General features: G+C 45.0%; 1 protein-coding gene across 9 annotated transcripts in view; it reads right to left on the bottom strand.

Moving 5' to 3' along the window:
- Positions 1-14,420, bottom strand: part of LOC132245644 (uncharacterized) — a 241,338-nt gene that overhangs the window by 133,287 nt on the left and 93,631 nt on the right. For all 9 annotated transcript variants that reach the window (XR_009457378.1, XM_059718341.1, XM_059718336.1 and 6 more), the window contains one exon: positions 6,714-6,835. Coding sequence is in view for 8 of the 9 variants with exons in the window: in XM_059718341.1 (XP_059574324.1) it covers positions 6,714-6,835 (122 nt within the window). In the remaining variant the exon portion in view is untranslated. The remainder of the gene's footprint in view (positions 1-6,713; positions 6,836-14,420) is intronic.

Genomic DNA, 14,420 nt, shown 5'->3' with positions numbered 1-14,420 from the left:
TTGAGAACACGTTGGACTAGGACTAGTAGTACATGAGCATCAGGAAACCCAACCAGAACTCCCCTATGGTTGTCATATCATCCAGGAACTCCACTGCCTTAATCTTTCTGTAACCTTGTTGCTACTGTAATTGTGTGACAACCAATCGGTGGTGCTTATTTGCATACTACCACTGCTATGCAAGGTCAGATTATGGGAACAGACTCTCCTATCTGCATATCCTCTGTTAGTATGCGTAGACGAGGGAGTGAAAAACTCTTCCGTGCTTGTTTTGAATGTTTTAACTATTTTTAACATTTTAAATATAAGAAGTTAGTAAAGTCAGACTTGTGTGTCCTCGCCCAATGATCTAACTTGTAAAGTTCATAAGGGGACTGGTGTTGTAAGAGAAAGTTGAGAAACATAGCTACATACTGATAAATCAGTGCTCACCATGACTTCTGTAGAAGTCTAAGGTGAAGAGATCCCCAGCTCAGGAATCACCAGAGGAGTGAGAAAAGGTTTTGGGTTGGAGCTTTTCTATAGAAATGGCACTGCATTTCACCATCCAAACATGAAGAAATAAGTATCGGTGATATACAAATCCTTTTTAGTGGATTCGGTCTGATCCTATTACCTACTTGGTTCTTGTAACAAACAACTTGAACCCTGTTACTTGGACACAAGGGAGGAGAACAAAGACACAGTCAGCACACCCAGAGCCTGTAAATGGGAGCTCTGGCAGACAGCATCCAGGGGAGGATTATGAGAAAATATTTTGTGAGGGCAGCAGAGACTGAAGCAACCAGGCCAGACAGAGAAAGCCTGCACCAGGGAGCCAGGAATCCTATCACTTTAAGAGGACGGAGTGGCAGGAACACAGATTGGTTGCACCTGAATTAAGAGAGTGAAAAACATGTGATTGAAAGGAGAGGGGATTTCGAGACACAGAGGCCCAGTTCCTGAGCCCAAGTGGGCAGTCAGGCCCAGCAGGCTGCAGGGAGAGGAGCTTCCACAGGGAAGCAGACTTCAGGAAGCAATACCTAGAGAAAAAAATGCTACCCAGAAAGGTGAGAAGGAGCCTAGCCCTGAAATTATAATTTATGGGAAGTGAAATTTGTGAAGGCAGTATGCATATATTTTAATTGTACTTGTATATGTTTGTTTATGTTCCTTGTACAACTACCGGGCTGGATGTGGCTATAAAGGGGTATTAGGAGGCCACAGGGGTACCTGAGGGGCACGGGAGCAGGGTATAGACAGGCTGAAGCCAAGAAAGTCAAGGACTGAACCCACATAGGGGTTGCACAGGTGACTAGAGGTTGAGAGGACCAGAGCTGGAGCGCAAAGGGGCAGTGCCCTCAGCCTGAGGCTGAGGGGGGCAGAGCCAGAGCCCCAAGAGGGGCAGGACAGGCAGCCAGAAATCAAGAGGGCCAGAACCAGAGCCAAGAGGGCCAAGGGTCAAGGGCCCAAACAAACTGCAATGGCCCCAGGCCAGAGAAGGCTGAGACTGAAAAGCCAGGCTAAAGCCAATGGGCCCAAGCTACCAGCCTACAGCCACAGTAACCCATAGGCTGAGGCTAAGAAGGCCAAAGCATATACCAGGAAATAACTAGCAACTGAGTGACACCTTGGAGAAATGGGCATGGCTGCAGGAGTGGAAGGATGCCACAAATTTAGCACATAGGGCCTGATGGAGAAAATACTGAGAGAGGGAATGGGGAGCACCCTAGGCTCACCAACATCCAAGAGCAGCCTCCCCTCATTACTTTTAACAACAAGGCATGGCAGGAAAGGAAGCAGGGTGAGACCCCAGGAGGCAGGAGTGGGAACTGGGCAGGATCAAGGTGACCACTAGGAGGTACTACGGCGGCCCTCAGGTGCTAATTGCATCATAGTCCTGAAAAGCTGAAATTCTTAGCATACTAGCAGGTAGAAGCCTATACCTGCCAGATTCTGAAAGAGCCAAGCTTGCATCTAAAGGAGGTAGGTTAACCAAAAGATGAGCAATGCTCCCCAGCAGCAGTGAGGAGTGACAAGAAGCAACATCTCCACCCCCAGAGCAACAGAAAGCAACACCCCAGTAGTGGCAAGGAGCAGCACCCCAGTGATGGTGAGGCAAGGGAAATCTTGGGCTAAGAGCTACACTAGCTCCACTGACTGACTACACTGATCCCACTATGTGTGACAAAGCGAGAACTCTGAATCTGTTGACTGTGCTGAACTGTTAACAGTGGGTTGGGGTGGGCTACTGATTATTAAGGAGTTCTCCAATCTGTTTATCATCCCATCTCCCTTTCCCCCATGAATAAACTCTGTTATAGTTGATATTGCTTGCAAGTGGGGATGTTTGTTCACATTGGAACACCCAGGCAGAAATTTTTCTCCCAGGTTTCTGGGTGGGGGCTCAAACAGGGGACTCTACCTTGTCCCCTCCCTTTTGCCTACCCATTGACTGTTTTTCATGCCTTTAAATACAGTCAATCTTATCTATTTGTGTAAACCCTCCCAAGATTAACTTGACCCTGGTTGCTGCCATCTGGTGCTTGGCAAAAGGGTTGCACTTCAAACCTTTATGCCAGCCTGATGCCTCACCATTCTAGCCACAGAAGACTCTGCCATTGCAAAAGCAGGACACTTTCCTTATTCTTATTCATTTCATCCAGCAAATACTAAAGTCAGTGGATGAAAGAGATTTCCAGCCAGTGCCCCAATAACATGTAAATTAGGCAAACCAAACACATCTGCAGTGCTGGGAATTTAAAGGCACACCTGCAGAGCAGATACACATTCCATCTGCTAAGGAAGATTGATCAATAAATTTTATAAAGAAAAGTACAAAATACAAAAGTATCCATAGAAAGTAAATGTATCGGTGTGATGCTGTAGCTGTGATGGTCCAGGAAAAATGCAAGACACAAGGATTTTTGTGGGTGATATCTTATATTGGATGAACTATAGAGTTTGGAGGGACATAGACAAGCTTTCAGGTAACACTGTGTGCATATGAGCCCTTTATGCCCAAACAGCCCTGTACACCTGGCATTACATGGCACTGAGGAAAAGAAAGCCCATGTAGCACACCTAATGAGTCACAGAGAAGGGAACTCTTAAAGCAGAAAAGATGTAAGCAGTTACTTTGTATGCAAATACTAGTCATGGTGAGGGAGCCCCATAACAAAGTCCAAGCAACAAGTAGGCATCTCCTGCACTTTTTCAAAGTAGAAGGTCAATGTCTCCTAAACAAGATGTCCCTGATAGTTGTCACTGTATACCAGCCAGTGCTCTGGCTGCTCAAAATACTCAAAATCCCATTGTTTCTGTCTTTGTTAACCAACCCTCAGCCAGACTCTTGCCCTTCTCCCACAGTGTCCAAATAGGCCTAGAAAAACCCTTGAAATTCAAGACCTAAAAGGAGCAAAGAATGGGAATATAGCCCATCTGTCACTTCAGGGTAGTCAGGAAACCCCAGATGATCAAAGCTGATGATTACCTCCTTGGGAGTGACAAATTTTATGACACACAAGCACGGTACATTTTTTCCATGATGGTGCATACCTTATGCCTGGTAGTGCCAATAGTGGGTATTTATACATGTGCTTGGGGGAGGTGGCAGGGGAGGAAGGGGTGTTTTAATTAGAGATGCTGTAATTAAAGTGCCTAGAGCATCTCGTGTATCAACCTCCCCACACTTCAAAATGGCAGCAGGAACACTTTAATTAAAGCTTGTCAAACAAGCTTTAGTTAGAGTGCCCCCACCACCATTTTTCAGTACGGAGACGCTGATACACATGATGCTGGAGTCTGCTGGAGCATGGTAAGTACCACGCTCCAGGAGACTTCATAGTTTCATAGTTGGTAGGGTCAGAAGGGACCTGAGCAGATCATCAAGTCCGACCCCCTGCCATGGCAGGGAAAAGTACTGGAGTCAAATGACCCCAGCAAGGTGTTCATCTAACCTCCTCTTAAAGATCCCCAGGGTAGGAGCCAGCACCACTTCGCTTGGAAGTTGGTTCCAGATCCTAGCTGCCCTGACTGTAAAGTAGTGCCTCCTGATGTCTAATCTGAATCTACCCTCTGCCAGCTTGTGACCATTATTTCTAGTCACTCCTGGTAGTGCTCGAGGGAACAGGGACTCCCCAGTGCCTGCTGGTCCCCTCTGACTAGTTTGTAACAGGCCACTAGATCCCCCCTCAGCCTTCTCTTGTGGAGGCTGAACAGGTTCAGGTCCCTTAGCTTCTCCTCGTAGGGCTTGCCCTGCTGGCCCCTGATCAGGAGAGTGGCCCTCCTTTGAAACCGCTCCAAGTTGTCCACATCCCTCCTGAAGTGCGGCGCCCAGAACTGGATGCAGTACTCCAACTGCGGCTTGACCAATACCGCATAGAGGGGGAGGATCAACTCCTTGGACCTGCTTGAGATGCATCTGTGGATGCATGACAAGGTACGATTTGCCTTCCTGACCGCGTCCCCATACTGCCGGCCCATGTTCATTTTGGCATCAATAATGACTCCAAGATCCTTTTCTGCCTCTGCGCTGACAAGAAGGGAGTTCCCCAGCCTGTAGGTATGCTGCTGGTTCTTCCTCCCCAGGTGCAGCACCTTGCACTTGTCAGTGTTGAAACCCATCCTGTTCTCATCCGCCCACCTCTGTAACCTGTCTAGGTCTGACTGCAGCCTATTCCTCCTTTCTAGCATGCCCACATCCCCCCACATCTTAGTGTCGTCAGCAAATTTGAACAAGGTGCTTTTTACCCCCTTGTTCAAGTCACTGATGAAGATGTTGAACAGGGCAGGTCTGAGGACCGAGCCCTGGGGGACCCCACCACCCACATTCCTCCAGGTTGAAAAGGACCTGTCCACCACCACTCTCTGGGTGTGGCCCTCCAGGCAGTTAGCAACCCATTTGACTGTGTAGGTGTCGACACCACAGTCCCCTAGTTTTTTAATGAGAATGGGGTGAGAGACAGTGTCGAAGGCCTTCCTAAAGTCTAGAAAGTCTACGTACATCCACTGCTACCCCTACATCTAAGGATTTTGTGACCTGGTCATAGAAGGCCAGCAGGTTGGTCTGACAGGACCTGCCTCTAATGAACCTGTGTTGGTTGCCCCAACACATACAAGCATACACTCCCCTGCTGGCCCCTCATGGTCATGCGCCAGGATGATTCTCTCAAAAAGCTTACCCAGGATCAAGGTAAGACTAACTAGCCTAAAGTTTCCTGGGTCCTCCTTCCTCCCTTTTTTGAAAATGGGGACTACATTGGCCCTTTTCCAGTCCTCTGGAACCACACCAGAGCACCATGAGTGCTTGTAAAGTCATGCCAGGGGTCCCGCAATGTCCTCTGCTAATTCCCTCAGCACTCTGGGGTGGAGATTGTCAGGACCAGCTGATTTAAATACGTCCAGTCCCTCCAGAAGTTCCCTGACTAGATCCTCACTGACTCTAGGCTTGGGTGCACCTCCCCTGGGGCCTGAGGGGCGGGCTGGTCTGGTCACTGCTCAGGAAAATGGAGGCAAAGAAATTGTTAAATAGGTCAGCTTTGTCATCTGGTGTGATGACCAGATTTCCTAGCATGTCTTGCAGAGGCCACACATTACCCAGTACCTTCTTTTTGCCCCCTATGTATTTAAAAAAGGACTTCTTGTTGTCCTTGATCCGGGTAGCTAGTCCCAGTTCCACCTCCGCCTTGGCCTTCCTGACCGCCCCCTTGCAGCCCCGAGCAACCAAGGTATAGTCCTCCCTCGTGATGGCCCCTCCCTTCCATTGGGTGTACACCTCCCTTTTAGATAGGAGACATTCCCGTATGCTTTTGGTGAGCCATGGGGGCTTTTGCGCCCTCTTGCCCCCTTTGATCCATGTTGAAATTACCTCCCTTTGGGCTTGGAGAATCATCTCCTTCAGGAACAACCACTCTTCTTGGACGTCCGCCTCCCCTCCCCTCCGGGACCTCAGTACCTCCCTGACTATTCTCCTTACCTCATTGAAGTCCACCCTCCTGAAGTCCAGGGCTGCTGCCTTGCTGCAGGCTTTTGCCACCTTGTGCTGGATGGTGAATTCCAGCAAGCGATGATCGCTGTTGCCCAGGTGGTCAAGCACCTGCAGCTCCCTCACTAGGTCATCGCCTGTGGCCAGCACCAGGTCCAACAAGGCATCTCCCCTGGTGGGGCTATACACCTCCTGGGCTAGATGGAGGTCCTGTATTTAGGCTAGGAGCCTATGTGAGTGGTCAGACCTGGCTAACTGCTCTTCCCAGCAGATGTCTGGAAAGTTCAGGTCACCCATGATGACCACGTCTTTTGACCTAACTACCTCCATGAGCTGACTTAAGAATTCCCGATCTAGCTCTTCCCCTTGGTTGGGTGGTCTGTAGTAGACTCCCACCATTAAGTCCCTTTCCCCTTGACTTCCTTGTACTCTAACCCAGAGCACTTCAATGTATCCCTCATCTGAACTTGTGCTACTTGGTTAGGATGTATATTCCTCCTTGATGTAGAGCGCCACACCCCCACCTTTCCTCCCTGTCCTGTCCCTCCTGTACAGCCTACAGCCCTTGATATTCACCACCCAGTCATGCGTTGGGTCCCACCATGTTTCTGTGAGCTCCACTATGTCTGGCTTGGTGTCAGCTAGCAGGAGGGTAAGTTCCTCCTGCTTGTTCCCCATACTACAATAATTTGTGTAGAGGCATTTGAGGCCCCCTAATCTCAGTACTGTCCATGCCCCTGTTGCTTACCTGGGTATTTGATCTGCTCGTCGTCAGTCTAGGCTGGGCTGTTCTTGTGGGTGTCACTTGGTTTAGTGGTCCAAGGCTTCCTCCATCCTCATCTTCCCCTTGATTGAGTCTGCTCCAACACACTGTAATTACAGCACATCAGAGCAGCTTAGGTGCCCATTATGGACAAGCCAAAGTGGTTTGCAATGATAGTTGCAGGTTGTCAGCTTCTAGATAGCTAGGTAGATAAACAATCTATGTGATTTTCCATCTTTGAAGTGCTGGGATTAGCTTCAGCCAAGTTTCCAGAAAAGTTGCTTTCCTCATCCTGAAGTTCTCACACCACTGCTGATCATCCCATGTCTGTAGTACAATCCTCTCTCACTAGTCCAAGTTTGCCTCCCTCATTCAGAACCAACCATACTCATTATCTGCCTGGAGCCCTCATCACACATGCAAGACTAGGCTGCACAAGTTTATTAATTGTCATGAAACAGAACCGTCCATTTGATCTCTTTGTTGCTGCTGCTGCTCCTGCCAGAATGAGATTTTTTAATGTGTTCAGATCCAGCAGAGGACTCACAAAGAGACGTATGCTCTGCAGAGGGACCCCAGGTGCTTTATCATGATCTGGTAATTGTTGCCATTTATCAGGCTAAGGAAATTGAGAAGGGATCTACGCATCTATGCTGCTGCCCTTACAGTTTGAAAATGGAGTGATTGCCTTCTCAGAGATTGCCAGAGGAATCTAGGGATTTTTTGCAGCTAACCACCAGAAGTAGAACTTGTTAACTTCTAGCTATCCTTCCTCAAATGTCCCACCGTTCACTAGAGCAAGTATAGGGGGATGAATAGGGAGAGGCAACAGAACAAAGACTACTGAGCTACCAACCTCCCCACTGCTGGTATGACTCAAGGCAACCACATCCCAGGCATATGATCTCCTTTCCAGCAAATTAGAATAACTCACTAATTTGTACACAGCAACCATGATGTGATTTATACCAGGCTGTTTCTCATGATGTAGCCCATTCATGTGCCTATGGACTTAGGCCTTGTCTACATGGGGCCACTTGGAAAAATATTTTGAGACAGTCAAATAAAGGAAGAACTAGAAGTGCAAAATGACATCATTGTTAGGGTATCAAACAAAACACCGACTGCTCTTTGAATTAAAAACAAGGGGGTTCTATGTTTTCAACATACTGCAAAAGATTTTTGCATAAAATGGAATTTTACAGCTAAAAAGTAATGTATCAAGTCAAGAATATAGCCTTAAAATGGGATGTTAGTCATATCTATGGTATGTTTTTACAGCTACCTGGATAGCAAAATTGAAATATTCTATCACCACTGAGGTTTACATCATCCATTTATAAATGTATTCCCTTGCTCAAGCTCCAGTCTCTATTGAATGGGAATTTCTATTGTTTTCTGAAGTGTAAGGGTATTATTTTCCTTAATGCAATAGAATGATGAGACTCATTGATCATAGAAACAAAAACGGAAATGTTGTTAGAATGACTTATATAAATATTAAATAATAGATCATTACTTGAGGGTTTACTTAGAAGACAGTTCTGCCACCTGCACTCATGCTTTGTAGTACTTACAAAACTGTCTTACAAAACTCAGAGGAGGAAGTACTACAAAATTTAGCATCATAGAAAAACAGGGCTAGGAGGTGCTTCAAGAGGTCATCTACTCCATCCGCCCGCTGAAAGCAGGAACACCTCTGTTTAAACCATCTCAGAGAAGTGTTTGGGACACAGTTTGCAAAATGGAGCTCTGAGGTAATACTGCAGACGAACAATGATCCATCCAGGGCTTCTATTTCGAAGAACATCAGCTTTCCATATAAGTCTTTAAGTTTAGTATTATATTAATAACCATCAAATGAATAAAATGAGTTCTCTTCATAAACAAATATTATGCATTTACTTGCTCAGTCACAGTTCTGTCTTGTGCTGTTTCCCCCAATGACTGCAGAGAAACTAACGGGTCTCCTCCCATTCCAATCCACTACATGGAACGTGATCCATCCAGATGCCACCTTGGGCATCCCTTTAAAATACCCATCATGGCAACAGTTGCTCAGGGGTGAGCTGGCAGCAGTACCATATCTGCTTATCTGAAAAGTTATATGTGGAATCTACAGGCATTTTTACATGTGTTCCTGATGTGACACGGGACACTTTTAATTAGTGAGCCATGCTAATTAAAAGAGCCTGTGTGTCACATGTATCAGCAGCAAGCAAATGGCAGCAGGGTGCTTTGAACTAAAGTACATCAAATGTGTTTTATTTCAAAGAGACACGCTGTGCTGCTAATACACATGACATGCAAAGCTGCCAGAGCGCATCAATTTATATGCTTCAGAAGACAAGATTAATTGAGTCTGCTGTGACGCGCTGGATTTCCAGTGCATCAAAGCAGGCTCCCTGCATGTGTGTAAGTGCCCTATAACATAATATGTGTGCATCTTGGAAATCTCCCTCCCACTAAAATGTTATCCATAATCTGAGCTTCTATCATCTTTATTACAGCAGCCTTCTCTGCTTTTTTTGCCCCTTGCCTCGCTCCTGAAGTATTAATGTCTGTAACATTAATTCAGAAATTCAAACAGAAATTTTTTATATTATTGACCCAGTTTTAAATGTGTGTGTGCATGTAATTCTCTTGTATTAACTCAGCAGGAATCTGTCCTTTGAAAAAGAAAGTTCTAGCCCAGCTGTCACAGTTTGCAGCACAGCAAGACCTAGGTGGCTGGAGAAGATCTAGGTGGCCGGAGAAGATCTAGGCGGCCAGAGATTTGCTACAATATCTTGTTTCATGTACGGCTTACTTTAAGTTCCTATAACAATGTTTTCTTCATTTTGGAAAATGACTTAGAGGAATTATAAAAGAGTCCATCTCACATTCAAAGCCAGCAAAATATTTCTTATTTCATTGGCAAAGAGCACAACAATGTTTTCTTCTTTATATCAATTCCAAAGCCATACAAGGCCTTTGCTCCCCCTACCTCTACCCAATCTTTCCTACTTATTTTTCTCCTGACAAAACAAGTGACATGACAGTTCTTAAATAAATCAGATCCCAGTTGTGTTTTATGATGTCATGGTAAGTGCAGTCCTGACCCTTAGTAATCAGCATCTCAACACAGCAGGAAGCTTCCTGCTTTAACCACTCTAGCAGCCAGGCAAACTTGCCTACACTGCAGAAATAATGTGAATTACCTCACCTCTGTGTATCCTAATAGCCCTTACCACACATTATGTCAAATGTTCAGCTCTGGATTGAAAGAAGCCAAAATGCAGGCAAAACCCAATAATGTCTAAAACAGAGTTCGAGTGAAGCTGGGCCCATGCCAGGCTGCAGGGCTCATTCTTCATGTCAAGCTTATATCTGACTCTTATGCACACAAACAAACCAAGTGGGTTGGGAATAAAACAGTATTTGAGTTATTCTCACAGAGCAGGTACTTAATAATATCCACATTTCCAACATTTAAATGCTATACTTATATTAATCAAAGAACCACTCCCACCAAATATCCCTTAGTTGCAGTAAAGGCTGCGAGCATGATTTTATTTCAGCCTGTGAACAAAGCCATATGGATTCCATCTACGTGATTTTTGGTTTTGCTTTTTATGAAAGTCATGATGTCAAACAAAACCTTAGATCAGGCCCAAAACATATGCAGTGTGACAGTCAGCAGTGCAAACTACACAATGACATTCTTTTGAGGCTCAGATAAAGAGCAGTCCAGCAGCATCCTTAAAATCACCAAGGAACTAAACACAAATGTCAGCAGCTAAAATGCCCTAAATCCAAGCCAAGAGAAGCGACTGACAGTTGAATTACAGTATTCCTTGAAAGGGTACAAATTTTGAAAGGCAAGTACAGAAATTGCTATTCATGAGTACAACTAGTTTTCAAACTCGTATGAAATTTGCTATTCTTAAAAGACTCTGATTTTTCCTCCATTTGTCTGTATTTAGAATCTTTGGTACTAACCCAGAAAGAGACCAAGACTGCTACCAAATATTTGGTAGGTTCCTTGAAAAATAGATCTCTATTCAAAGGTCTCTGATAAATGCTCCTTAAACCTTTGCTTCAAGAAGAGAAGAGAAACTAGTAAAACAAAACATAATATTAAAAAAACTTGTAAGCATACTGAAGCAACTACTTATTTTTGCATGCTGTAATAAACTGCTTAGAAACACAGTAACACATTTAGGGTTATTATGCATAGTGGGTTCAAAACAAAATTCAGGATATGAAACGAGATCTAGGTTTATTGGCTCTGCTTTTTCCTATTCAGACAAGCCAAAAACTAAAAAGGCCTGTTTACTTTTAATGCCAAAAGAAAAATTACTAAAACATTTATAACAGCTGGTCATACTACTGAACAAAACCACTCAATTAATCAGCTAACTACCGTATGTTTGAAAGAGACAATGCAAATTTTCCATTCCTAATAAAGTCCAAAGTATTGATTAGTTCTGGGATAACACATGAATAAATGACTTGCATCCAAAATTAGATTTTAGAAAGTCCAGCAATTCTAGGTTCTTTTTATACATCGTTTATCACTATTCTGTCTTCATTTCTCTTTGCTTTCACTTCAGGTTTTTAGAATTATGTCCAAAATAAACAAAATATTTCCTCATCGTTCCCTCTCTGGCTTCCTGCTCATGAAAGAATTTTCACTCATGGCCCCTTGCACTTCTTGGAATCAAGTTTCTCCCAGAAATCTGCAGCGCTGTTCTCTTCAGCAGTCCGAATGCAGCATTTTAATTATGAGTGTTATTACAATCCTTCTTTGACTTCCCCACCCCCACATTCCTCTTTCTGCACTTTAATGACTAGTCCCTCCCAATCCAGCTGTTAGAAGCAGGGCTACAAATTTAGTGCTCGCTTCCTCAGTATAATGCCCGCTCAACACTACTTTACGAGTCCTGTTCCCTAAAAAAAAAAAAAAAAAGGGGCTCTGAAATTTTGTGTAGAAGCTCTTTCCATGTGGTCTATTTTTAGGTGCATTTTATAGGTTGTGAAAGCCTTAATCTATCCCCATATGCTGTAGCTCTATAGCTTATAACAATGGCTTCCCCCCAACACAGCTAATGAATACAAGGGCTCTGGGATATCTGCACTCACTTTGGGCTTAGTTACATTGCAGCATCCAACGTTGCAGTCATCAGTGAAGGCCACATGGCTAACACAATGCACGTGGGTCCTCTATGAACGGGTTATTTCCAGTCGTGTATAGTAAACAGCTAATTCGCTAATTGTTTTCTATAACTGCTCAGAGTAATTGAGTGAGATTGCATTGTTATGTGTGGGTGTCCCAAACTCTTAGAAGTTCAGAGGATTTGGGAAGGGGGAATTCCTCATAAAGCCAGATGGACCATGTTGCAAATACATCGCAAACCAAGCCGCTTAAATTGGCTGGGACCTGTCTTTGGACTGAAATGCTTTCCAAGGAAGGAATCAAATGGCACAGCCAATGTGAGAAAACATTCCGGGCACTATTCCCCCGCACTTTAACTTAAAACTCTGACACATTTCAGTTGAAGAAAGTATTAAATATACAACTGAAGGAGGCCACAGGCATACATGATTATACACAAGACAGCTGTCTGGTGCAAACTCAGGGTAAAATTTATCTCTGTAATAATTTAATTGACTTGAGTGGAATTACATAAGGAATGAATTTGGCCAATGATACAAGAGTGGGTGTAAACTGATGTTACATTTTTTAAAAATTTCTCTTCCAAAATGCACCCAAGAAATATAGACAAAGTTAGCTACAGGGCCCCAGCTGTGTTTCATGGACGGTTCATCAGTGTTGAATGAATAATTCGTTTCATATTGTAAATGACAAACAAATTACTGCCCTAAATTAAATTTGGGGGAGGATTCTATATAACTAGCTCTGACAATAATACTTTTCCCAGGGAACAATATATTAACTGAATGTCTTTACTCATGTGAAAGTCTTTTAATCTTTGGTACCTTCTGCAGGTTCATTTCTATTTACAAGGGCATTCATTTCTGAGTGTTATTGCTTTTATGCATTGTACAAGAAACCCATCTCCCATAATACTTCAAACTAGTAAGTAAAAGTGGCACAAAACCCAATCTGATAATGCAGAGAATAGCAATGTGTTATGGCCTTGCACTTCTTGGAATCAAGTTTCTCCCAGAAGTCTTTCAGCACTTAGATGGTCTTTGGCAATTAGATGGTGGAGTTTTAATGTGGATTTTAGCACAATAATAATAATTAGCACATAAATAGTGTTTTTACCCATTAATCTCAAGTGTCTTACTGCTAAGTATTATTAGCAACATAGAGGAGGAAACTGAGGCATAGAGGAATAAAGTCTGTTTTCAAAAGTGAAAAATAACTTCAGCTTTCCACTTCCAACACCGAGGTAGAACAGGGAGTAAAATATTTAATTCTGCATCATAGTACCACTTGAGCACATTCACACTGAAGTATTCCTTCTGGGAAGGTTTTCTGAAAAAGCAATGATGATAGGAGATAAATTCAATATTTCAAAAATGAAAATAGTCTGTCTAGAGCTACTCTTCTGTGATATTTAACTTTTCATTGTAAGCTATTTGGAGTCTTGATGAAACAACTAACAATCCAGAATAAAAACCAAGTTCACTTTAAAAGAATCTTCAAGTGAGTTAGCAGTGAGACTCTGACCTCCAAGATATCTAAGTGGCAATCAGGCAGTTTTTAGGCATCTAAAGCAAAGTGCAGACAGTAAAAAAGCCCAAGGCATAATTGATCCAACCTTTGCGGGTTTCTCTAAGCTGCAAAGATTGGATTCAAAGCAAAGGGAGCTCACATTTGGGGGTGGGGCAGACAGACAACACAGGCAAATGTCTGCACTGGCCAGGCCAGAAGGCAGGAGGTGCTTCTGCGTGCATCCCAACAGGCCAGACATTACTGAGGGCAATCAAGCAGGACCATCTCCGATTAGCTGTCAGGCACATACACACACCCCGCCCCAACCCCCTGCTCTCAACATAAACCCTCCCCCAAGCCCAGCCCTAAACTTCCAGAGCTGGTCACCATGGTGGCCCCAGGAGGGCAGGTGGGGAAGGGGATGGAGCCCCCGACCCCAACCCCCACAGCTGATCTGTACAGTGCAGGGGGCTCCACTGCAGCTTAGTTTCCCCCCTCACAGCCCAGCTGGGCGATCACTTTAGCCCCATCCCCACACCAGACCTGGCCTCTCAGCCACATGTGGGATAGTATGTGGGAGTAACACTGCCCTGGCCTCCTCCCCCAGCTGGAGTGGGCACAGTGCAGGGGGCCCCCCTGCAGCAGGGGCTTTTCCCCGCACAGCCTGGCTGGGCAATTACCCCAGCCCTGCCCCCATTCCAGACCCAGCCTCTCAGGGGCTGAGGCCAGGTCTGGCATGGGGCTGGGGTGGGGCTGTGCAACCCCAGCTGGAGGGACCAGGAGGGGCTCCATTCTTCTGCTTGCCAGCTCCCCCATGCCCCACGTGGCCTGGGTTGTGGAGCAGAGGCATTGCTGTCTCAGCTCTGCGACAGAAACCAATAGAAGGGGCCAGCCCAACTTAACCAAAGCAAAGGAGCACTGGCAGAGGCTAGCCTGCCCACCCTGCAGGGGTGGGGGAGGGATTAGTGGGAGCCACAAAGCATCCTGGGGTGCTGGAGGACTGTGACCTAACTTGAGTTAGGAAG

The sequence above is a fragment of the Alligator mississippiensis genome, chromosome 1 (assembly GCF_030867095.1).
Source record: "Alligator mississippiensis isolate rAllMis1 chromosome 1, rAllMis1, whole genome shotgun sequence".
In the NCBI taxonomy this organism is placed as follows: Eukaryota; Metazoa; Chordata; order Crocodylia; family Alligatoridae; genus Alligator; species Alligator mississippiensis.
This window is presented reverse-complemented; position numbering and strand designations above follow the sequence as displayed.